We start from the raw sequence: 24,613 nt of genomic DNA on the forward strand, positions 1-24,613 counted from the left end.
GCAGTAATCGAAGAGAAACACATTTCAAGTCCAGTTATTAAAATTTATTCACTCTTGAAGACACACAGACAGATTGCATGATGGAATGGTAAACTAATTTCAAACCACACTGATTAATTGCAGGCCCTAACCCAGCATCGATTTTGTCAGTTGTAAAGCGAACTCTTAATGGATTTACTGAACTACCTTTATACATTTCTATACAGAGCAGCCACCATTGAGAAAACCAAGTCTTAAACATTCAGTATGCAGGACAAAATAGAGAGGGAGAGACACTGACTGATATTACACCTCATGAACTAAACTGTGGTAAATGTCAAAAATAAAACAACAAAAAGAGACACAAGTATTAAACCTAGAGAAAGGCACCTCTGGCAGGAAATAGTGTTGCAAAATTGGGTTTTAGCCTTTAGTGTGTGTATACAGGTTTCAGACCTCATTAATTAAAATCAAGAAAATCAACATCAGTTATTTATAATATTATCTCATCTCAGTATCAACAGCTATTTACCATCTCAGTCATTGAGAAAATATTCTTTCATTCGCATACGCATACAAGCAACACAGTCCTCTTATACTGTGTATATATATATATATATATATATATATATTTTACAAGCTATCTACATTTAATATTAAAATAAAATATAATAAAGATCGTGAGAAAGCAGCATTGGCATTTGGCAAGTTACTGTGATTCCCTTATGCAATATAAGTCTTGATCTTCTGTGTTATGGATGCACAGCAGATTGGACACTTAGGGAGTGACATTGAACACTCCTTACAAGAGACCAGATGACCACACGGAATGAAGACGATGCAAATATCTCTGTCCATACATATTTTGCACTGTTTCTCCCTCTGCAGCTTCCGTAGTTTCTCCATTGGGTCCTCATCTAGAAGAAAAAGTAATAAAAAGATCAACATGTGTTTGCTCATATTTAAATCACAGCTGCCCAGGCTCTGTTTTGTGTAATCAACATTGGTGTGTGTTTATGACATGCGCCTGGTTCAGTGTACAGGAGGAACAGTACCTTGTTCCTGTGACTCAGCTGCATCACTCAGTGGTGTGTTGTTAAGACAATCCTCCATAAGTGCTTCCAGGCTGGAGTAGCCGGAGCCCGTCCTACCGATTTTCTCCAGGGTGGTCCTTTCTACCACACTGGGATCCAGACCCATCTCTATGGCCCTCTGAGCCATGGCAGACCGCAGCACCTCTGTACACAAAGAGGAAACATGAGTGTACACAAACAAATGCTGTGGCATTTTCTTTTAGTATTATTAAATGCTCAAACAGGGGTAGTCAAATGTTAAAAATAATTGTTTACCATTCCTATCTCCTGAAAATCCATTCTGATGACTTGCAGCCTGGAAAGAAACAGGGTCATGGTTACCTTCAAAATAACTCAAATTAAAAAAATAAAAAAGTTTTGGCCCCATAAGAATAATTAAAGGATTATAACTTCCAGTTAGTCGATGTACCCACAGTGTCACATGACAGCGGAGAATGCTGTTGGAACCATTTTTTCCAGGGCTGGCTGGCTGTTTTCCAGTCTAGAAAATTATAGGTGACCCTAGATCTTCATCGAATAACTTAATTTTTCATTACCGTTGGACTACTCAGTACTTTTAAAACACAGCATAGTTGTAATGATACGTTAGTAAACAGATGACACTCACATCCACACCAAAACTCAAGAAGAAATCTAGCTGTAAATGTGATACACACATGTTTACATCAGTTACGTTTCAATTGGAGCAGCCATCAGGAATGCACAGTTTGGTCTTACAAAATTGTTACACGTGATCATAATGTTGAGAATTGTGTTTAAATTTTTTTTTTTAAATACAGCGTGATCTGTTCTCAGTTAAGCTTCAGTGGCAGGTGATTGCAAAATTTTGAACCGTGTTGTATGTTTGTAAAGTGTATAACAAACAGTTCAGTAATAACTATTATAATTTCATCATTTGTCCAACCAAATACTAAAACCCTGTATGTACATCAGTCCGGTTAAACACCAAAATCTTTGAAGTCTTACTGAAAACACTTTTTACAGTACATGCCCATATGTAGACAGAGTTATCTGTTGCTGTAATTGTTTCTTCTGCCAGCAAAGAGATCAGCTCCTAAAGTGATTTCAGTGGTAGAGATGAGGGACAAAACCAGCTTCAGTGCTCCAATGGACAGTGTTTGCTGAGGGATAGCAGAACGAAGAGGGAATTTTATGCTAAAATAATTTCGGGAGATATCTACAGTGCTTGATTTGTTTAGACTGAAGAACTCATATAAGCTTCGGTTGAACTTCAGTCATTTTTTCAAACAATGAGGACCTGCCACTTTACAATAATGTTTTAAAATGACATATGGCCGGACAGACTTGTGAATGTATCCTTTCAATTGCTGGCAGATATGAATCAGACTGAACATGCTTACGTGCACAGAAGGAACGAGGCCATACAGGGAAATTGGATTGATATTTTTCTAGTCTAGAGTTCCCTTTCTGTGTATATGTGTCCAAATACTCACCTGTAAAAAATTAGAGGAATGAAATATTTCGTACACAACGTAGTACCACTATGAGTAATGAGGTTTCCTTTTATCCAACCACACTGCTGTCACAGCAACACTTTTTCTGTCCTGGGGCTAACATGTGCAACATGTAAACCCATGGTTAGAAAATAAATTAAGCCTATCATTGTTCAGGAAATCAAGTATTCACCTGGTTTTACTACACAGTTATCCTGTTTAAATAAATCTGGTTTCTAGTTTACATGAAATTTATAAAATCAGAGTACTTGGCAAAGTCAACAACAACAACTCAGATACTTAAGTGCATGGAAAAGCACTGAGTGCTTACAGCTCTGTTTCGTCGTGGTTCTTGTAGCTGGATGTTGCTGACAAATTCTTGTCCTTTTTCTGCCAACAGGAAGCTGCATCTAATTAAAAAAAAAACATACAAGCATAAAATTGTATTAAAACAAAAGCAAATGGCATAAGAAGAGGGAACACATCAAAGTTGTTTGCTCTTACCCAGGGTAGTGTTTGGCATGTTCTTCCCAAGGGTCTTCCTCAGGCTGCCAGCCTTTCAAACCTCCACCACAGCGGAAACACAACACCTTGTCTCCAGTCCCTGTGAGGACACACACAATTTAATCTCACAAAATATTGCTTTAGTTTTTAAATGTTTTTTTGTGCTTTCTGTAGTCCCTCAGTGCTCTACCTGTGCTGTAGAAGCCAGCTCTGGCAAGCCTCTCTGGGTCTATGGGGTGCTGCACGCCTGCAAAGCTACCAAGCCTCTCCTCAAATCTCCCCATTTGGACACCAGTGCTTGCATTTTGACTGCTGCTGGACTCCTCCTCCTCCATACCCCCCTGGAATGGGATATTTCCCACATCATGCCCAAGGATGAAGAAGCAGTAGGGAAAATGTTTGGCGTGTTCTCCCCATGCGATGTCCCCTGCTTCCCAGCCGCCCAACATGCCACCACAGCAGAAACACTGCACCCGGTCGCTCTCCCCTATGTAGTAGAGGCCGGCTTGGGCCAAATCTCGGGGTCTCACAGGAGCACTAGAAGGCCAAGAAGAGAAGGACTTAAGCCTGGCCTCCTCACTCCTCATGTGAGGGGCCATTGGGTAAGTGGACTCATCAACAACCTCTCCTGTTCTCAAACGATATTCCATGTCCTCTGCTTCCTCATTGTAGGTGGAACCATTAGTCAGTGTGGTATCATTAGGTGGGTTAAAACCGGTGCGGTGGGTGCAGCTGAGAAATCTGCATGTTGGGGAAACCTGTAAAAGCAGGAAAGTATGATTTATCAATGTAGAAAAGAGTGAACACAATACATGTAATCACATGTTTTTTTCCATTTCTATTATGATTACCTCCTTATGCCTCTCTGCAGGTGTGTCTCCCCTGCACCAGTTTTCCACAGTCTGCTGGCAGCTGAAACAGCGGACCTGATCAGCATGGCCTGTAAAGTAGAAGCCGGCCCGGGCCAATCTTTCTGGGGACACCTGCTGGGCCAGGCTGGAACCACGGAATGAGTCCAGGCGACGGTTCATCAGCGAAAAATCCTCCGAGTGATCTGTCTCCCAATTGTCGTCTTGTCTGAGATCACACATGATAGAACCAGGCAGGAAACTGCTGAGTGGACTAAGTTGAGGGACAGAATGTCTGCAGATAAAAGAGAAAGAAAACAAAAATGACCACTTTGCTGTTGTACGGATCCGTGCGCAAGTAAAGTTGCATTTTACATCAATCTCTGTCCATACACATATGATATATGTCGTAAAGACTTCGAAGGAAAGTAATAAAAAAGGTATTAAGTGTACTACCTGGCTAAATGGACATTATCACTATACTGATGTGTATGATTCTAGTGAATAACTTCCTGCGAGAAACATGCTTTACACTTTTGGAGTGTCACAGTGTTGCTGTCACAGTGAAGTTGACCTTCTGGATATAAAATTACATCACTTCATCACTTAATCCTAACAGGCCTTTGTGTGTAATTTTGTCAAAGTCTTGAGTTATTGACGTGTTAATGAGGTCAAAGTGACCTTTGACCACAAAAATCCAATAGTCCACGTTGCTGCATTCACATAGCATTCACATGAATGGACAGACAGACTGACAGACAACCTGAAAATAAAATGCCTACAACCACAGAATAAAACTATGGCGGAGGTATTAGGTGTGTGTACACTGAGAAGCAAATGTTCTAATGTTCAGTCAAATAATATCAGAGAAATCACTTTTTGGTACAGTGATGAGCCTCTAACTTCAGAAAAAAGTGAACAACATAGCTGGAGGCCTGCATTACAAAGTATGTCAATTCAGAAATCTGAATGGAAAGCTGCTCAGCACATGCAGGCTCTTAAATTGTTGCTGTGCCTTTAAGAGGAGCAACCACACTGTATTCACATGGAGGTATTGGATATTCCATGTGAGGGATGGGCACTGGAGAGGCAGGATTTTACAGGGCACTGCAAAACACTTGTATTGCAAAGGGTGCCGCCTAGGAACAGACACTATGCCAAACGACAATAATAATTTCTCATTAAGGATGGTATAGAACAATTAGCCATACACTGACAATCAAACATGTCTCATATAATAAGTAGGATGTACAACTAGAGAGATCAGCTGTATGGATGTGTGGTATCATATTTAGGGAAGTAAAGGTACATAGTGTCTATTAGTAAGGAATTTCTGTTGCAACACGTCATGAGAACAGCATACCACACACCCACTCATATTTTCCCCGAGGGTGAAACGTTAATGTTCATGGTTTAATCACGGGGCGTTTTTTTTTTAAGACTACATGTTTAGCATTTATAACTGCATATTGTACTGAATGTATGCCATAAACAGCGCCAATCCCAGCATAGGTGCAGCAAAGGAAATAAGTGTTCGTCTCCCCAACAACTGTCAATTGGAGGCTACAACACAAGTAAAATAACCTTAAAAAAATAACTTAATTCAACTAAAGCACTGAGAAGTATCACAAATCAATATAAAAGACGTGTTGTAACAACAGCAAGTCAGCGCTGATTAAGCAACTATTTACTAATCAACTGCTATCTTTAAAGACGTATGTTTACTTTTTTGAAGGGAGCAGCTTGTGATCTTTGAACCTCGCTGCGTGTCGACGTTCATCCAAGAGACAATCACCAGATCGAAGGCAAGGTTCAGGCATAAAGTTGCGTTATAGACAGAAGCTAACATTTCAGACATTTTTAAAGACCCTCGCTGCATCTGATGGGACTGGAATCGGATGTACATGGCGTCAAAGGCTTTAAACCATGTGAGAGCAAGTCATACCTCAAGACATCCACATACTTTCACTTATTCTATTAGTAAGCCTGAACGACTTATCCTGCAAACTCCAGAAAGATCACGAACGTTTCAGTTAAACAATGGCGACACAACGGCCCCATAGTTCAGGGCAGGTAAACACCGATAATAAAAACTGGCTGCTGCTCACGTTTGACAGCTGACACCGCGCTAACCAGACACACACACTGCATTAGCTTACTGTTCAGATGAGCTACAAGTACACTCGTCAGTAAGACATAGATAAAGTTGGTTTGAATTTTTAGCAGTGCTCTTATAATGTTAGGTAAACGCTAGTAAAAGGGTGTAATCTAACACTAGCTACAAACGTTAGCTAGCTAACTTACGTTAGCTTAGCTATTCTCCGAAAAGTTATTTCATGAACATTCATTGCAAAACTTCAAAAATTACCGTGTAATACCTTACAGTCAGCTCGTCGGTCTCAAATTTCAGCCTGTCTTTGGTGTGAACACCGCCTACAGCAGAGTCCAATTATTAAAGAGGACTGTTTTATTTGACGTGACCTCGCTTTGAGGAAGTAAAAGCAACGAGGTCTTATGCGCACCTCCTCCTGCGCATCCCAGCTGACCACTCATGTGACGTCAGGACCCTTCTGAAGAACTTCGCGGGAACTACCTAAGTACCTGGGGGTTTGCGAAGGAAACTCCAACAACGCCTCCACAGTGTACAAGAATGACTACCTTTTTATCGTAATTTGTGCCATTTACACAGCCTGTTGCTGGCAAGGTATGCCTTGCTACCATTACACAACATGATGATATTAGTTGTCAATGTTGGGGAGTAGTAATATCACCTAACCTACATCCAGTCCCTACAGAAAAAGCCACAGAAGTCTGTCAGAATGATATAGCCATAATCAAGGCCCTTGCCGATTAAGACACAAGAGACTATCTCAATGAAATAAATAAATACAAAATATTTTCTATTCTCCTGGATGGGATGGCCGATGTTTCCCATGTCAAACAGGTATCTTTTGTTATTAGCTTTGTTCGTGAGATGGAAATCAAGAAGCAATTGTACAGCTTTGTGACTTGATGGGATCCGCAGATAAAGAATCAGAAATTTGTAATGGCATATATTGAGGAAAATGGGTCAAAAATTGAAAACATCAGCTGCTGCCTGCTTCTATATTAATAAAAAGACACACTATCAACTGTGGAAAAAATTTCACAAAACTCCACATACAGAACATGGAACAGAGTTACTGGGTCAGGCTATGAATAAAACAACAAATATAGACTAAATATTGTCCAGTGTATGGAGAGAAACCATTGCTTTAATCACTGAAGGTAGCAACAAGTCAAAAGCTAGACAGCAAACAACACTCCCTGGATCCAATTCTTGCATGTACAACGAATAAATCCATCCCAAACATACTTTATTAACAGGCTGTATGCTGATCTTTATTTAGTAATTTTAGCAACAATTCAAACTTCATAGAAGAGAGGCTGCAGTGTAGGATAGACTGAGCATAGTGCAGAGTGTTTTTGGTCAGACATCTAAGGTCTGAGCAGTTTCACTGCCCCATCTGAGGAACAGGATGCAGTACAGTCCAACTTTTCTCCCTGCCACCGTCTCATCTTCCACCTGCTACACATCTGAATGTGTCAAACCAGGCCGCTCAGGAATAACTGACTAGGATGAGAATACTCATTATGTAACTTATTAATAGTGGAGATTTGAGTAGAAACCCAGCAAATGCATCATCCCTCCACAATCCGCTGGAGTAAGTTGCTCAGACCACCCTTGGCTAACTGGAGGGGGGTCTTCTCCTCCTTGTTCTCAATGTAGATGCTGGCCCCATGTTCCACCAGCAACTTGGCTGCCTCCACACGTTCCTCGTCGCACGCCAGGTGGCTGGTGGGGAAAAGAAATGCAGACAGAAAAAGTGAGAAAACAGGTTTCCAATTCAGGTGAACTGACCTTTTAAAGGTTTGTGTTTAGTGTACTGTATGTTTGTGCAAACAGCCACACTGTTTTATCAGACAAGTACTTATTCACACATACAGCGCTGTGTTCCCCTGTGAGTCCTGGATGTTGGTTGAGGCACTCTGTTTGAGAAGCAGCTGGATGAGGCGGTAGTTGCCCTTGGCAGACGCTCTGTGAAGGGGAGTGGATTCCAACTTGTCGGTGGCATTGGGGTCTGCTCCATTTTCCAACAACATCAGGGCAATCTGTAAAGAGGGAAAGTTGGGTTACTCACACGTCACTGACAAGTAATTCACTTTTAATCCGGTCACTTCCCCATTACGGGAAATACACTTTTTCAGATCCTGTCCTGCTGGTTTTGGAGAGGAACAGTAGGAAGGGACAGTTTCTACATGTAATTCCATGTAATGTTGCTAAAATTAGCATACAATAAATACAACTGCAATTTAGATGTCTAATGTGTACGTGAGTTTCTGCTTGTTTTTGACAGCAAAGTAATTTTCTGTGTTCTAATTCCAAATATTTATCAGATAATAGCAAGGGGTTGGATAAATTCCAACGACTAGTCATTGTTTCTTTTTGTGTGTGTGTGTGTGCTAGGTATATAATATACTTTAATATATATACTAAACCTTTACTGAGTTGTTAATGTTAGTGTGTGATTTTGGTTATCATGTATGCCAGAACTACTTCTCTGACAACTGATTATATATCAAATACAAAAATACCTTTACTTTCATGATCTTTTAAACTCTTCTCACACCACTATAAGAAAGTCATGATATAATAACTTCAGTCTGGCGATAAGCAATTGTATTCTGTTTGGCTTTTTTAACTTATAGCATATCACACACCAAATAAATGGGAGGGGATGGTATTAATGGGTGTTTCCTGATAAAGTAGCTTTCCGTTTGGAACTGATAAGGCTACTTCTATGCTACAATAGAATAAAGATTGTGATGTTGTTCTCAAATATTAACTGCACTGTCCAACTAATCAATTAAAAGTACATATTGCAAAATATGATATCATTCAGTATACTGTACATGTACATACCAGTCCAGGACCATAACCAACCATCATTTTCATTATCAATACATATGCTGATTATTTTCTGGATGAAAAGTTTGGCCAATATATATCAGAATACAGTTTAAAAAAATGTCCATCAGAACTCCTAAAGCCCAAGGTGATGTCATTAACAGTCATGATTTATCTGAATGACAAGAAGATTAAACAAAATGTTTTTTTTGTTTTTTACCAAAAATAAATTTTAAAAAAAATCAATGACTTAAATGCTTAATCAATTATCAGAACAGTTTTAAACTATTTTTTCACTGACTGAATATCATGATGACCATAATGACCAAAGTACATAGATCTAAATATTGGAAATATAACATAATTGTAAATAAAATATTTTGCCAGCATGTATGGAGTCACTTGAAAGACATTACAGAAACAGAATACAAAATTATATGTGTGGCATCATGCATATCAAACTGTCAGTCCATGTTACTGAAACCGTACCTCATATCTGTCTTTAGAGGCTGCATAGTGCAGAGGGGTGCATCCATTTTGATTAACTGAATTCAGCTGAGCTCCTTTGGATATTAGAGCTCTCACTATGTCTTCTCTGCCAGCTGACGCTGCAATGTGAAGAGGGGTCCACGAAGCCTGTGAGGTAACACATAATTTGTAATCATTCCACAAAACAAAAACGAGGTAAACTGAATGTATATGCCATCAGAAATAGCCCCACTATGTCCAATTGTTATTGCAAATATAAGTTAATTTAAATTCCTGGTTGCAAGGGACTGAAATAGTTTCAGAAAGGTATTAATTCTACTTCTATGCCACAGCTTGTTTTTGTTGTTGTTGTTGTTGTTGTTGTATTACATTAGAAGATACACCTTTCTGTTATTAAATGTCCCCCAATTCACCAGCTACAGGACAAACGTGCTGCATGACACCTCCTGTATAAAAGCCAGTAGACCTACATCATCTTGCAGATTCACTTCAGCTCCCAGGTCAAGCAGAAACTCCACAATGTTGGTGTGGCCGGCAGAACAAGCCCAATGCAGGGCGGTTCTGTGGTCCTAGAATCACAGAGAGTCGAGGGTAAAAAAAGGTGGAAAACATGACTGTTCAGTCATTATTTTTTAAAACATGCTTTCTTACCTGGTCCGTTTTGCAAGCAAGCGATTTATCTGTCAGGATGCACTGTTTTAATTCCTCAAACTGCCCCGTGTAGGCAAAGTTACAGACCTCCACATTAGATACAGAGCCCTCCATTGTTGGATATACTTTAAATGCCAAACTGAAATTACAGTAGCCTAGTAAGAAACGCTATGTCTGAGAGATTTGGGCACGAATGTATTGGATTCGAGGAATGACTCAGGAAATTATGAACTCTTCTTCCGCATGCGTCATTTGTTTCCTCTTCAAAATAAAGTACATCGCCTAAAAAACTTGACTGAATTTCCACGTTTTTGTTATTATTCCATCAGTTATTATCCCATTTCAATCACTGAACAAACAGAGAATGTGGAAAGTGATTCAGCAGAATGAAGCCAGGCCATATTTGTCCTTTGTTACATTTAACCGCATTATTTTGGCAGGCCGACTTGTTTGCCCGGGGGAAGTACTTTATATAGCAAAATGGCCGTGTTGGCAGCTAAATGAACCAGAACAAGAAAAGCCACTTAAATTGATGCTTTTAACGATTTTCTAGTGTCCTTTTGATAAAAGTGTTCATTAGCGTTTCGATTCATATCATACTATGGCCGCCACTCTCGTAAGTTTGAAACCTTCGCTACAATTTCGCTGAAATCAAGCAGCTAACGCTTAGCTTGCTACATGCTAGCTAACATTACTGTCCAATGCGCGCCTAGCTAAACAGTCATTGATAACCCATACACTAGTTCCCTTTCATTAATCTGAATCAGCATGTAATAAGTGATTGTCTCATTAGGATTTCCGGACGCATGTCGACCAGTCATGCCGGTATTCAGAAGAGTTTGTCAACATTTATTACGACTGCATGGATAAGAAAAGGAGGGTGAGTGAAGGTTTTGTTTTGCTCTATGAAATAACTGTTGCTCCAGTTATGTGTTATGATTTGTGTGAGCACACTAAAGCATGACCGATATATCGACATGGACAGTATTACAGTCAGATTCCAGGTTCACAGGTATATCGGTGTTTAATTGCCGAAGATATGTGTGAGGTGTCACAGTGTCGTCATGTCTTAGTTTGCTCACTAGGGAGCAGTGAACACTTCATTTTCAACTGTAATTTACATTACAGTCCCATTCAACACCCATGTATGAAATAAGGGATCCTAATCTAAAATGTTTATGTATCAATGTTGATATTGTTGTGTTTTTTTTTCCACTTCTTCTCAAAGATCAATAACAGTATTGGGCATGCTGTAGAGCTCACTGGTATAGTCTGTTTATTGTCAATGCCATTGTTGCTTTTACTGTTCTAAGCAATCATAGTGTGCTTGCTCCTATGTCTCAGAACTTGACCCGGCTCTACCTGGATAAGGCGACCCTGGTGTGGAATGGGAATGCCGTGTCAGGACAGGATGCTCTGGCCGAGTTTTTTGAGTCGCTTCCTTCGAGCGAGTTCCAAGTTCACACGCTGGACTGTCAGCCAGTTCATGGTTAGTGGGGCAATCTCAAAATTGTGGATGCTTGATGTGAATAATACTGATAAATACCTGCTTCTCAAGGGCAATACCAGTGAGATAACTGATAACATCACATTTCTGGATTTTATAAAGAAGTTCACAATCAGTGGTTTATGCAAACCTGAGGGTAAAAAACACTTAAGATGTAGTGAGCAGTGATAAATGATTTAATAGCTCTTATAAGATTTATTGTGCTAAATCTTATTCTCTCCTCTCTGAACCCTTGCAGAATTTATATTAAAAGTTACAGTTGTGTCGTCTTCCTCTGAAACTGTAAAAAAAATGTCTACACAGGTGACAACATGTATGGCTCTCTATGATAAAGCCATAGCCGATAAAGTCACATTATCAGCCTTATGTTGTGCATCTGTACTCAAAATGCACCCAAGTGCTGTTGGTGATTTTCAGATGTATCTCAGAGTAAAAGGGTGTGAATGTGAAGTAGGGCATTCAATATCAAGCATGTCAAATGAAATTAAGATGTGAAAAGTGAAGGCCTACTAATCCAGCATCAATATACCCTTTCTTTCACAGAACAAGCGACCCAAGGCCAGACCACACTGCTCGTGGTGACTGGAGGGACAGTAAAGTTCGAAGGGAACAAACAGCGTTTCTTCAACCAGAACTTTCTCTTGACAGCTCAGGCTACACCCAACAATGACCAGCCTGTTTGGAAGATCGCTAGTGACTGTTTCCGATTTCAAGACTGGAATAGCTAATGGCTTTCCTCATCTGCCTTCTAAAATGTGTAAACAGCGAGATCTTGGAAGAATCAAAATGCTTTTTGTTTATTTCTATGTTTTTGTAATAAAAATCAAAATGTCATACACTTGAGTATGAAAAGACTTTTATTCTCAAAATGTTGAACAAGGCATGTGCTCATAATGGAGTAATAAATACAAAGAGGATCACCAAACGACCAACTGTAAAGTGACTGTCAATGTCTGCGTTCTTGAAGTTTTAATGATGAAAAGCCATCAACACGACAACACCTTGAAAAATACAGAGAAAACACTCCTATAATATTAAAATGAACTTTAGCTAATCCTATGATACCAAATTGTACATTAACCTGTTAACTGAGGTAAAATACACACAGTATTACAGTATGCCAGTTCTGACTAGCTAATGCTAAGAAGCATTTTAGTAGTAGGTTAGTAGTTAAGCATGCTTGCTCTTTAATAAATAAGGTGCCCACAAGAATTTTGACAGAAGTACTTTCTACAAGGAACCCACCGCTTGACAATTTCATATATTAAACATTTGCTTATCTTCCTGAGTCATTTATGTTTACACATTTTGGTCTTACTTTCTGAATAAATTGACACAATAAACACATAAATAAAAAGTCAGAAAAAAATAAGTGGACAAGCAGACATGACCATGACGTAACTTTTATGTCTCCATGATCGATGTCAATGCATCGCAGGGTGGGGATATTTTTGCCTGAATGCCTCAAGTAAACTTCACATGGCAGTTTAGCCATTTCTGTAACAAAAGCGTAAACTATTTTTTTTTTTTAATCTAGATGCCACTTCTGCTTCACTACACAAAGTACTGCAGACTGAAGGCACAGTAACATCAGTACTCCAACTTTACAAAAGAGCATAACAAGCCTCCGTGATGATTACAGTTGTTAATATTTTCAAATGGAAGTAACAACAAAGCATCAGCAACATATGGAGGACAGCAGTACTTTTTATCGGCTACAAACTGAGCGCCAACAGATTGAAGTGAATGGCAGTTGAGTGCTGTAATGGTCTCGGACCCTTATCGTGGAGTAAGAGTTGCCTCTGGAGTGCATCTCTTTTGACAATCAAAATTTCTACACACAAGAAAAAGCAGCACACATGATTCAACATCTACAACTATCTACAGCTTCAGCTTTTTTGTTCAAGACATCTTCATTTGGACACCTGTGGTTCATAAACAGCATAGAAATCCATTGGGTACCGGGAAGATTATTTACAGATCAAAGCAGTGGTTATGGTGATAATGGGGACTCTTGGGTGAAGTTATTTGCCTCCATACATTCTCTCTATGTGGTGGAGATAGTGGTTCTTCAGCTCTTTCCTCTTCAGCTTGAATGCATCTGTGACAAGACCTGTCTCAGGGGTCCATGGCTCTGGGCTCAGAACCACCTTTACAGGAATCTCAAATCGCTGGAGTTTAACTGTATGGATGAAGTGAAGAGGAAGAGACAAACACAGGATAGTACAATGAATAATTTGCTCCTTTTCCACTAAAATATTAGTCGAGCAGAAAGAAGACATACAGGTCGACAAAGGACAGAAGTATGTATAAAAGTAAAGATAATTTGTACAGCCTTATTACAACAACATGAAAAGAAATTATCGACTCTTACTGCTCCCAGCGACCTCCTTGATCTCCCTCAGAACCTCTCTTTCCATGTCGGGGTGAGTGCAGAGCTCCTCCCATGTTCCCACAATGCCCCTCTGTTTGGCCAGTTCTGTCAGCTTTTTCTGGTTGGGAACCACGAAGCTGATCACATAGTTCTGTTCACTGCAATGATCAACATTAGAAACAAGGTTGGTGAAAAGTCTAGGAGAGGGCGAAAGTTACTGGAGGAATTATGTGTGGGCTCACTGTCAATACACTGAAAATAGATTAATCCATTGAAGTCGTGGTCGCAGTTGCTTTCAAAGTACAAAACTTAAAGTTTAAATAGTATTTCAAAAGAAAGTGCTGAAAAATACTGAAGTACTGCAGTAAGCAACTCCAAAGAAAAACAAACGCTTTGGATTGGAATTAACTTATTCTTAGCCCTGGGCTAAAATTATGTAGTGTGAAAAGCCCTCCGAAATGTTGTAGCTTGGGCCAGAGTGCATAACTACATAAAAGAGTGGCTTCAGATGACTGACAAAACTGTTTGGCATTAATAAAACATAAATGGATATGTTTCATGGTGTCTTTCCATCAGTCCTAATTCTTCTTCATAAGCATCTAATTGAACTGCTCATATCATCCTGGGATCTGGTTGCCATTTTAGGTTTTCAGTAACTTTAAATACTTTGTCCAGTAATCCCCATGTATTCCTACCCTTGGACGCATTAGAAGTTTTCCTCTAAATTTGAAAAAAGGTGCAATATGTAAGAATTGCCCACTTGCTAAAATCATACTTTAAACAAATAGGGGGCAGCATCTTTAACTTTTCCAAATAAGATGACCTACTCACCTGTTTGCATATGCGCAGATGTTGTCTATGAGCGCACAGTTTTTCAGAGCAGACTCGACCTTTCCGAGAGACACATACTCCCCGGCCTGCAGTTTCACCAAGTCCTTCTTGCGGTCTAAATGAGATTATAAAAATGTGTTCACAACAGTGCTATGCTTTTGAGTTCAAACAGTTTGTGTGTCAGAAGATATAGCCACATTGACAACAGATGAGCACTATGAAATTAAGTATGAATGAGTGCCTTTACAAACACATACCATAGGTATATAGTGTAACTGCTTAAGAACAAATATACACACCCACTATTTGTAGACAGCCATCTGGGTAAATCTCTCCTACATCTCCAGTGCAGAACCATCTCTGCCCATTTTCATCCACAAAAAAGTCCTGATTGTTGCTGTCATTCCTGTAGTAACCCATGGTTACATTGGGGCCACCAATCAGGATCTCCCCTCTTGGGTTTGGCTTGTCCTTGCTAGTGTAGCCACCTGACAAAATTGAAGAAGAATGAAGAAGTTCAACACACCTATTTACTATGTAATTAAGACTAGAAATACCACCTAGTGGTTACATGCCTCTGCAAACAGAGGCATAAAAATACTTTTCATTCTGCATTGTAAGAAGCATGTTTTACTGCCATACCTTCAGCCCAGTCCCGGAGTCTGATCTCACAGCACAGAAGAGGAGCTCCAACACGGCCGGTGCTGATGTCTGCAACTATATAATGAGAAAATGATCTTAATAACATATTAATTTCCAGCTTCACAGCCTCTTCCTAGACTTCACTTTAAATATCTGCTTACCCTCTGTGATGGTGCCTGCTCCACAGGTCTCAGTAAGGCCATAGCCCTGGCCCACTGGACAACAGAAACACACGTTCATAAATCTCTGAGTGGCTGCAGACAGGGGGGCTCCTCCAGACAACATCATCCTCACCCGTCCTCCTAACAGCTTCTTCACTTTCCTGAACAAAAGGCTACAAAGAAAGATTGCTGTGTGTTAGATTTGAAGTTGTTACAAAAGCACATTTATCTGGCGTCTGAAGGAGACATGGTGGTTTCTTACGCATTGCAGAGTGGTGCGTCATAGCCTCTCCTGATCTGCTCCAGTTTATAATTGTAGCCCAGAGTAAACAGCTTCTTCTGAATGAAACTCATTTCCTGCACTTTGCTCATCACGTTTTTGTTGATGCGGTCCATAATTTCCTTTTAAGGAGAAAACATATTCATTCACAGGATTCATTTATACAACTGATAGGTTAAAAAAAGAATGTGTGTAAGAGTGAGCAAACACAGAGAGGAGGAAGGCCAGAGAGAAGGAGAATGAGAATGTCCAGGAACAGGAACTTTGCTGATTTTCAACCAGCTTTGTATTACTACAATTTTGGTAGTATGTAGATCTGCCAATAATGTGTCAACTGGCAGCTGTTGCATCAACTTCAGATTCTTGGACACAAAGAGTATAGTCAGATCTTGAGTGAGGGGATGTCTCACTAAACTGTCTAAACCAGACTGTGCCGATGACTATACACCAGGATTCTGTGACTACACTGCCTTTTTCTCGCCTAAAATGTTTTCAGAAACATATTTTAGCAGACATTTTAGCTGCAATGGAGAAAGATTGAGAACCAAAAGCGGCTGTCATATTGTTTGTTTTTGTACTGTGAAAAATGTAGGCTGGATTTGAACTGAACTGTAAAACACAGCAGTACTGATCCAATATGACCAATAATCCTGTTCATTGTCCATTTTACTCCTCAAATGTTTCCGGTGTTTGTCATCAGCTGGCTGCTTTAATTTTTCCTGTTTCAATACCAACTCAATTATTGGTCCAGGCCTGCCAACCTTGAAGAAAGTTTGGGACCTACCATCTTATGCCCAATAAGTACATTTCAGCTCATGTAGGCCTGTATGTCTTATCAGTTCTTTTTCATTAATAAATAATTGCTTTTTTAAAAAAAACATTATTTGATAAAAAAAAGATTATATATAGAACACGAGTAGCATTTATTTATATAACTCATATAACTACATGTTTTTGTTAGAGTAGCAACAGTATTGTTTACACTATATACACACACCGGAAACAAATCTGATGTCAGGTGCATAAATATTTTTCCTGACGCAATACAACATGGATGAAGAACACAGACATCAGTCAATATGAGTGGGCAAAGTATGTCGAAGCCTTCAGTCATTCCTTATTTCCTCCTCCCTCTGCAGAGGTGATTCATTGCCTGCAGGTATCCTACTGCTGCTAGAGGGAGGAGGGGCTGCAGCAGCAGTTAACCATAATTTGCAAAATATGAAGATATGTGGCAAAGAATGCTCACCATAGTATATAGACTCCATACAGACAGCCTTTTGTTTTGTCCTGTTTGTAACGCCGAGCGAGCTGGCGCCTTGTGCAGACAGAGCAGATTGAAATGTTGCCTTTCTACATGTTTATGCTTATTGCGCAGGTGTATTGATATGTGTGCTTTGCTAACAAAAGTTTTATTGCACTTGACACAGACAGGGCTGTGAGAGCAGAGGAGTCTGTCAGAGCTGACAGCCCACAAAACAATAAAAAAGCACCGTTAAAAGAACCACTAGTGTCGGAGCTTATTAAAACAGTACTAACATTAGCGTCTTTAATAATTTAGCAATGTTTGTAAGGAGGGAGAATGAGAAGGATAAAAATCATTGTCAAGAGTGTTGCTATCGATTTGTGGATACTAGCAAGTCTCTTAAAATGACATTATGCATTTTGTCAATCATCCCCACTTCAGCAGGCTACAACCGTATTGTTGCAGATATGAGTACTGCCGCATAATTGGTCAAATTCACAAGGCGTTACAAGCTTTTTGTGTACTTTAGAGAGACAAAACGTAGCAGCATACTCTGATGTCAAAATGTGTATGAGTTGGCAGGTTTGTTGGTATGGTGCGGCACAGTGCATTCTGGCTGTTTTAGGTTTTCTACCTTTTGAGCAAAAGGGAATACCACAGTCCTTTTTCTCTGATCATGTAGCACCAATTTCATAAATATTTGTGCCTTTTTCACTGCATAGACAGCCAATTTTTATGCAAGGGCCATCTTTCCAGCAGTGAAGTACTTTTCTTTCACACGAAAGAGCTTGTAATATAATCTAAAGATTAAAAGCAAATAGATAAAATGCTTGTGGCAACTCACAAATTCAAATTTAAGATGACTTAACTTATAAGGCCTTAAGACATTTCAAACGTTCTTAAAGGAACTGCAAACACCCTGTGAGAACAAAGTAGTGACAGACAGGAAAGAATAAAAAGCATGAATCTTACCGGCACAGCTGCCATCAGGGTGGGTCTGAGCACAGAGCAGTCTCCTTTGCTCCCTTTCTTTATCTTAGTGGACTAAAGGGAACAAAAAAACAGGGAAGACAGCAACAATGATTAAGCTAATAGCAAACGTGGTCAAATAGTAACCACACCCAGGTATGTTATAATGACATACAGCATACACAATGACAGACCCAACATAACCTGCTGCTGGTGCTGGGTATTACCTGGTCTGACAGTGTCTGAGGGGATGAGTAGCCAATCCGACAGCCATATGTGACACAGGAGATTTCAGCTGTCATTTCCAGAACATGAGCCAGGGGCAGATAGGCAATGTAAGTATCATTAGGCCTGTCAGAACACAGGGAGAGAAAGTAAAGGTGAGGGCCAGCAGCTACGACATTTCTTTCTGTTCCTCTTTCCAGTTTTCACACTGAGATTATTATAGTGTTCAGACAGCATAGGGACATCCAACTCCTTACACCTCTAACTGGCTGGTGTGTGCGTGGTTACTCTAATCCTGGAAGCCTGTCCAAACACAAATTTATGTGGAAAATTCCAACGTTATCAAATGTTGTTTTTGTTGGACTAGACAAAGAACATTAAAGACAAAAATGCTTCAGTGGGAGCTGTGAGGTTGGGGTGAGAATGGTAAAAGAAACCCTGCTATGTATATTGTATTCTTCTAAATCTTATACAATGACCAACGCGGAAACTCACCCGAGTCCAGGAATGCGTTCACACTGGCCCGTCATTCCTGCAATTAGGTTGCTGTGGACGATCATGACTCCTTTGGGTCTGCCTGTAGAACCACTGGTATACATCACCACAGCGAGATCAGACGGCTGCGGCTTCACAACAGCCCTCCCCACTGCAAGACAAAACAAACAGTTATTGTCTTCTACTGTATGTGTGAGCTCTTTCACCCCTGAATTTGACAAAGAAGCAATGAGAGTCAGAGAAATACACACTATTCTCAGGCAGCGCGCCCAGCTCTTGTACGGCCTGCATGCTGTGGATGGAAAGTCCTGCTGGGTAGCCTTCTGTGCTCACTTTCTTCTGGTCCACGTAGATCACATGCTTCAGTTTCGGGATCAGTGGGAGCACATTCTGGACAGAAAGAGAGGACAAATCCATTATCACAACAGGATATCTCACTCACATGATATCCTTTTTCAAATAAGGATTTCTAACCACATATTCGCTGACACAATCTTTATAATGGGCAGGAGTTTGGCCCACCTAATACTACAAATCATCCACTGGAACTATTGGAAGACCCACAAAAATGTTTAAAGTCAGGGAATCTAAAAAGTCAATTTGAGGTGTTCTAGGGAAGTGCAAAGATTGTAATACATATACACAGAACCCATATAAAAACACTCCCTAATTCTAACAGCTTTTCCCTAACCTTTCTCCATATTTTGTTGTACCTAATTTTATAATGGCTCAACAAGCAAATATGTTGAAAATAATTGCCATAATGAGGATTATCTCTCTATATAGGAAGGTACACCAGCTTTCTAAGCAATAAGAGCCTATAATGTGTTTCTCACAGAAACTGTATTCATTCATTCGTCCAGGCAGCTGCCGACAAGACAATATTTTTTTCCGGATTCTAATACCAACTCTTATTATCTGTGTAGTTCCAAATGATCATCTTACGATGATTAGTGCTACTTACATGGATAGTTCTGAATCTGTTCTGTAAGGGATTATACCCATTTACACTGCCCTTTCAGTGAGGGAATCATGCGCCAATACTAATAAACAGTCAGTTGGTACATGTTTAGTTTAGCAGGTGAAAAAACATTGAAAAAAAATCTCAACATCATGATGTGTACTGTCACGCCTCTTTTGGATCCGCAGCGCCAGCGTCCTGTGTGAATTGACACACTGGTGCGGCGTTACACAGACACTACTTGGTTCAGTGTGAACAAACAAAGGCGGACAAAAGGCAAGCCTTTGCTGCGCCGTTAATGCAGAGTCTCTGTGTGAAAAGGGTTACTGACTCACTTTCAGTTTTGTCTCAAGCAGTTCGACACTGGTAACTAGATGTGTAACTCCAGTCTCGTTCAGTCCAAATGCAATCGCTTCCTCTCCCAATGTTGCGTAAAATGTCACCACTGTAATGAAAACAAAGCACAAAAACAGCAGTTAACTCGTTGTTTACACTTTGTGACATAACATCTTGTACTATACTGTACATACTATAATTTACTTACATGGGAAATTGCGCCTGAAGCATGCCTGGGCAGTGATCATCCACTCTGCTCTGGTCTCACAGAAGATTGCAATATTGCTTTTGGGCTGCTGCCCCAGAGCTGCCAGTCCACTGCCAAACTCAGTGGTTATCGTGTCAAGGTCATTGTAGGATAACCATCTATACTCTCCCAGGATCAGCTAGCAGGAGAAAGAGTCAGTTAAAACATCAGACAATTTGTCCTCCAAACCATCACTCACAAAAAAATATAGCAATAAGAATCCTTACCTTTTTAAATACTTTACCGCTGGGTTGCACCTCATTCTCTTCGCTCAGTACATCTCGGGTGCCGAGACAATGCCCTTCTCCAAAGCGCTGCACAGCATGCTGGAATAACTTATCAAGCGTGTCTTTGCCTGGGAAGTCCTCCCTGGCGAGGGAATCGAAGTGGTCAACAGAGCGGTACGGTCCCTCTGTACGGCCTGAAGTGGAGCGTGCCTTTATCCGATTGGACAGAGCTTTTCTTTCCCCTGCACCTGTGATATAGTACCAGGGCAGGAAGGACAAGACGGAGTACAGCCATACCAGAAGGTGGATTGGAAAGAGGAGGATAGATTGGAGGGCCGAGTCTGACTGGAGACCCATAGTGGGAAGGAAAGTGAGCAGCAGTGGAGGTCCAACTAGTTTTGAATGGTGTGTTGGTCCAAAAGATGTCCGAGTACAGTCCGCTATTCCCAAAACGTTACACCTTCGGTTGGAATACAACAGAAAATACCATCAGATAAACATTTATACTGCACATGTGAAAAAACTATGATTAATAAAAGCAAATTACAGGTCAAAAGTCAAAGAAAAAAACAGACTGGACTCTGGACTGATTTTCACCCCAAATATCAGTCACATGTTAACAGCTGCCTGGAGGAGGAAGTTGGTTGCCTGGTGGCCCACTTCCCATGAAAAAATGTAAAAAAACAAACAGAACCCAGACAGTGGTTTATCAAAATAAGTTGGCTACTTACTACAGGCTATATCCCCCAACTATCTGGATGACATTTAAACCAGTCCCTTTATACCATATGGCTGACTAAGGACTACACCCCAGTACTCATGAGAGACTCACCTCCTTCTCACTCTGTACCAAACAGTTTTTGTATGTCTATCAGCTTTACATTGCTCAATTATATGAGAGACCTCGTAGGAGAGTGTTTCAACAGTGCAAGTTCCCTCCCTTGTAAGGTATGAGCAACTGTCTCTCTTTCACCAATAAAAAGCAGGTTATCCGAGAGGTCACGTAAGGGGAAAATGTGTTAAGACATGGCCCCCTCCGACCAGCCTGGCCACTGTCCAATGACCACAGCCCAGTGAGTTTTGCTGAAGAGGATCGGGCAGCGGACAACCAATGACAATACTCTTGAAGCTCACCCCATGCGGGTGGCCAGTGAAAGGCCACTCTAGGTCAAGCTCTGCTTGTTAATAACCTCACAGTGGAAGGTGGATGTTATGGAGATGGAGATGATGGGAGGGAGGATTGACCAAACTACATCTTGCACTTATAGCTGTCATATGAGACCTACTTTGATGTCACAAAACAGATAGAAGATATGACCTAAACAATATTAGATAGAAAAAGCAACTTCTTCTAAAGGAGTATTAACACAGCCATGAACCTAATCAGCTCCATTTCTAATCTATGATAAAATAGAAATGTCTGTGATGTTGAAATGCAACCAAAAACGTCAGTGATGTACAAATGGAACAAATCCTCCCTATCCCCTCTTTACACATAGTGTGATTCACATCCCAGTGAATCATACCTCTAATCTACGTCACACACGTCTGTTTTAAACATCTGGCTGTACTCCAGAAGGTAAATAAAGACTGTGAAGATGTTTGAAAGCCAGATTTTTTGCCTTGGGCCCTTAAAGTCTTTCAGTACACTGTAACAGTAACGAGCCGGCACGCATACTTGTGTAATAACAGCATATGTAGCGTGCGTGCACTTGTTCAGTAACTATGTTTTAGTATGTGGGACTTGAATTAGTAGGCAAATTCAACTAACTTTATTTGCAAAGCATTACGGGAGACAAACGGGTCACTGTTGTGGCTGTAGCAAACGCAAATAATGTGGCACATCATATTATTTATAGCATGGTGTGAATGATAAAGCCGACATGACGTGTCGCACTTGATAACTGCCCTTACATTGGGCCCAATTGTCCAAATTTCCTGTCATGCACTTGTCACGTTTAACGGGTTATCTCTATGGCAACATAACGTAGCCATTTTGGTTCGATATTGCCAATTTAACCCGCGTACTTTACGATTATATACCAAGCAGTACCCAAATGCAGTGTGACCAGGGAAGTCCGGGTGTTCAAAAGCGTTTTCTTTTTAAAAACCCATAAAAACCTACATTTCACGGGATTTATCTTCGCAATAACATGACGTGTGAGCCACATGAGCTCCGGTACATGGCGGTTATTTGACAATAGCCTAGGAAGCGGGATTGCAGACCAAATGATGACAAAAGACGCCACACGCTGATGCCACAGCTCATTGACCAACCGGCGGCAAGTCTATTAACGTTAGCCGGCGATGTAGCTAAACCCAATCCAACATTGCTCACACGAATTAACCCGAACACAGATCTACAAACGGATAAAAGGCTTTAATGAGATTATCGTTACCAGTGGCCAGCTAGAGAGTGATACCCTGCTTAACTGGCAGGCTTGAGGCGTTCTTACCTTCAGCAGTGTGAAAACCCCGGTCAGTCGTGTGTGTATGTCTCTTCCTGAAATGACCGACAGTTACCTCTCCACAGGACCTAGAAAACCCGGAACTACTACGTCATCTGATTCCATATTTCTGGACCAATGAGCAGCCGGAGCGGACATGCCCTCGGTTTTTTTCCTTTACGTCCGCCAGATGAGACATTTCGTTTACAGGAAGTAAACGCCGCCTCTGTTCTCAGATGTTTTTGACGTTGGAGGGTGTGTGTATGCGCTCCTTCGTGTTTGTATTGGTTACATATATGTTTGGAATACATTTGTGTATTTTGTGTAAACATACTGATAAGTAAGGACATTAAAAAAAAACAGATTACATCAGAAGAGTCCATTTGAAAAATACAAAACAGATATCTCCTTTTCCTTTAAAACTGCTGTGAGGTTGTTTTAGTAAGATATCTCTTTTGAATGTTACACCTCTGTTACTTTGACTTTAAATTCAAGTGTGTATGGCCAATGGCTTAAGAAAACAAATTATAAACATCCTATGTAGCCTAGACTATTCATATGTTTTGTTCATAAAATTGTTGGCCCCATCAGGTCGATGTTGCATCAAATGGTTGGGCAATAGTTGCAGCTTCCTTTTAGGAAACCGGAAAAGAGCTAAAAGTGAAAGTTGAAACTACAAAGTAGTTTTGATTTATCATTTTAATACGAATATAATACAAACTGTCCTAACTAAGCACTTTTTAGCCATATTTTCCAGCAATATTATTATTATTAAGTGGAAAAAAAATTGTGTTGCCTTCCTCATCATTTTGTGTCCACTGTGTTGGAACTTATATTGCTGAAAAAAATAGAAAAGCTATCATTACAAATAATGGCTTTTCGAACTGCCACCAATCGTGTGTGTATGTGTTCTATTCTTTTCATTAAATGTATATATTCTATTTTGAGCAATATTTAAGGTGGTCTTATTCTTCACATATTCAATAAATGCCTTATATACTTATTTACTAAATGTTTTCACTATATTCATAAAAGGAGTTTCTCTGAACTGAATTTGAAGTTTCAAATGCTCCTGTTTCATGACGCGAACTCTATCTATAGCCCCATGCATGTATTTTGTAAGAGCAAATAAGAAAAGTCTGTGGTTAATGTCTGTTAATATGTGCCTATCAGTGCCTACAGATGGCTAGGAGGAACTTTATTTGAATTGATAAAATCTTGTGTGCATCAGCCTCAGGACAGTGTGTACCGGAAAAGCATGTGGCCTCAGAAACCTGCATGCAGCCTCTGTTCTCAGATGTTGACACTGATTACTTGTATATTGGAAAAAACACAATACTGCTTACATCTGCTTAAAAATTTGATATTACCCTATACATAGATAATTGTATTCACTCACACCTATGTTACAGTAATTTCAATCTCAGTATATAAGGCCAGTTTGTTCATAAAAAAAAATTATATACAGTACATCCCACTGTATTCATGTCACATGCATAGACCTGTAAACAATGCCCCCACTGTATTCCTATCGATGTCGCCCTCAAGTGGTTAGGAAATAGGAGTCTAACTTCCTCATAGGAAACAAGCAAGGAACTGAAAGTGTGCCTTGCTCCTCATTTTATATTCACTGTCAAAACACTAATATTTCTGTACCACATAGAACAACTCCACAGGCAGTGTCTGCACAGCTTGGGT

At 40.2% G+C, this 24,613-nt stretch overlaps 4 protein-coding genes across 7 annotated transcripts; 1 reads left to right on the forward strand and 3 right to left on the reverse strand.

The window, feature by feature from the left end:
- Positions 1-29: 29 nt before the first annotated feature.
- Positions 30-6,413, reverse strand: xiap (X-linked inhibitor of apoptosis). Of its 3 annotated transcripts, none has more exons than XM_084352666.1 (8): positions 6,263-6,413; positions 3,883-4,174; positions 3,222-3,789; positions 3,032-3,131; positions 2,859-2,937; positions 1,329-1,368; positions 1,035-1,217; positions 30-896 (listed from the first exon to the last, which is right to left on the reverse strand). In XM_084352666.1, the coding sequence occupies exons 2-8, from the start codon at positions 4,120-4,122 to the stop codon at positions 703-705; spliced, it is 1,404 nt and encodes a 467-aa protein (XP_084208792.1). In that variant the 5' UTR covers positions 4,123-4,174; positions 6,263-6,413; the 3' UTR covers positions 30-702. The 3 variants fall into 3 exon arrangements, with proteins under 3 accessions (XP_084208792.1, XP_084208791.1, XP_084208790.1); XM_084352665.1 differs by having other exon boundaries at positions 6,258-6,413; XM_084352664.1 differs by having other exon boundaries at positions 6,248-6,413.
- A 688-nt stretch (positions 6,414-7,101) lies between these two features.
- On the reverse strand, positions 7,102-10,200 carry psmd10 (proteasome 26S subunit, non-ATPase 10). The gene is made up of 5 exons (XM_084352667.1): positions 9,968-10,200; positions 9,787-9,885; positions 9,317-9,463; positions 7,865-8,031; positions 7,102-7,714 (listed from the first exon to the last, which is right to left on the reverse strand). Exons 1-5 carry the CDS (start codon positions 10,079-10,081, stop codon positions 7,561-7,563), a joined length of 681 nt encoding a protein of 226 aa, XP_084208793.1. The 5' UTR covers positions 10,082-10,200; the 3' UTR covers positions 7,102-7,560.
- On the forward strand, positions 9,380-12,312 carry nxt2 (nuclear transport factor 2-like export factor 2). Of its 2 annotated transcripts, none has more exons than XM_084352669.1 (4): positions 9,380-9,470; positions 10,761-10,847; positions 11,312-11,456; positions 12,018-12,312. In XM_084352669.1, the coding sequence occupies exons 2-4, from the start codon at positions 10,830-10,832 to the stop codon at positions 12,200-12,202; spliced, it is 348 nt and encodes a 115-aa protein (XP_084208795.1). In that variant the 5' UTR covers positions 9,380-9,470; positions 10,761-10,829; the 3' UTR covers positions 12,203-12,312. The 2 variants fall into 2 exon arrangements, with proteins under 2 accessions (XP_084208795.1, XP_084208794.1); XM_084352668.1 differs by lacking the exon at positions 9,380-9,470 and adding an exon at positions 10,432-10,583.
- Position 12,313: 1 nt separating this feature from the next.
- Positions 12,314-23,032, reverse strand: acsl4a (acyl-CoA synthetase long chain family member 4a). Its single transcript, XM_084352663.1, has 15 exons — positions 22,925-23,032; positions 20,469-20,928; positions 20,203-20,380; positions 19,994-20,103; positions 18,949-19,087; positions 18,698-18,848; positions 18,205-18,328; positions 17,981-18,052; positions 15,745-15,884; positions 15,483-15,655; positions 15,322-15,396; positions 14,979-15,167; positions 14,680-14,794; positions 13,849-14,006; positions 12,314-13,656 (listed from the first exon to the last, which is right to left on the reverse strand). Exons 2-15 carry the CDS (start codon positions 20,823-20,825, stop codon positions 13,499-13,501), a joined length of 2,139 nt encoding a protein of 712 aa, XP_084208789.1. The 5' UTR covers positions 20,826-20,928; positions 22,925-23,032; the 3' UTR covers positions 12,314-13,498.
- Between the last annotated feature and the right edge of the window lie 1,581 nt (positions 23,033-24,613).

This window comes from Pagrus pagrus (assembly GCF_965226575.1).
Source record: "Pagrus pagrus genome assembly, chromosome: 5".
Classification (NCBI taxonomy): Eukaryota; Metazoa; Chordata; class Actinopteri; order Spariformes; family Sparidae; genus Pagrus; species Pagrus pagrus.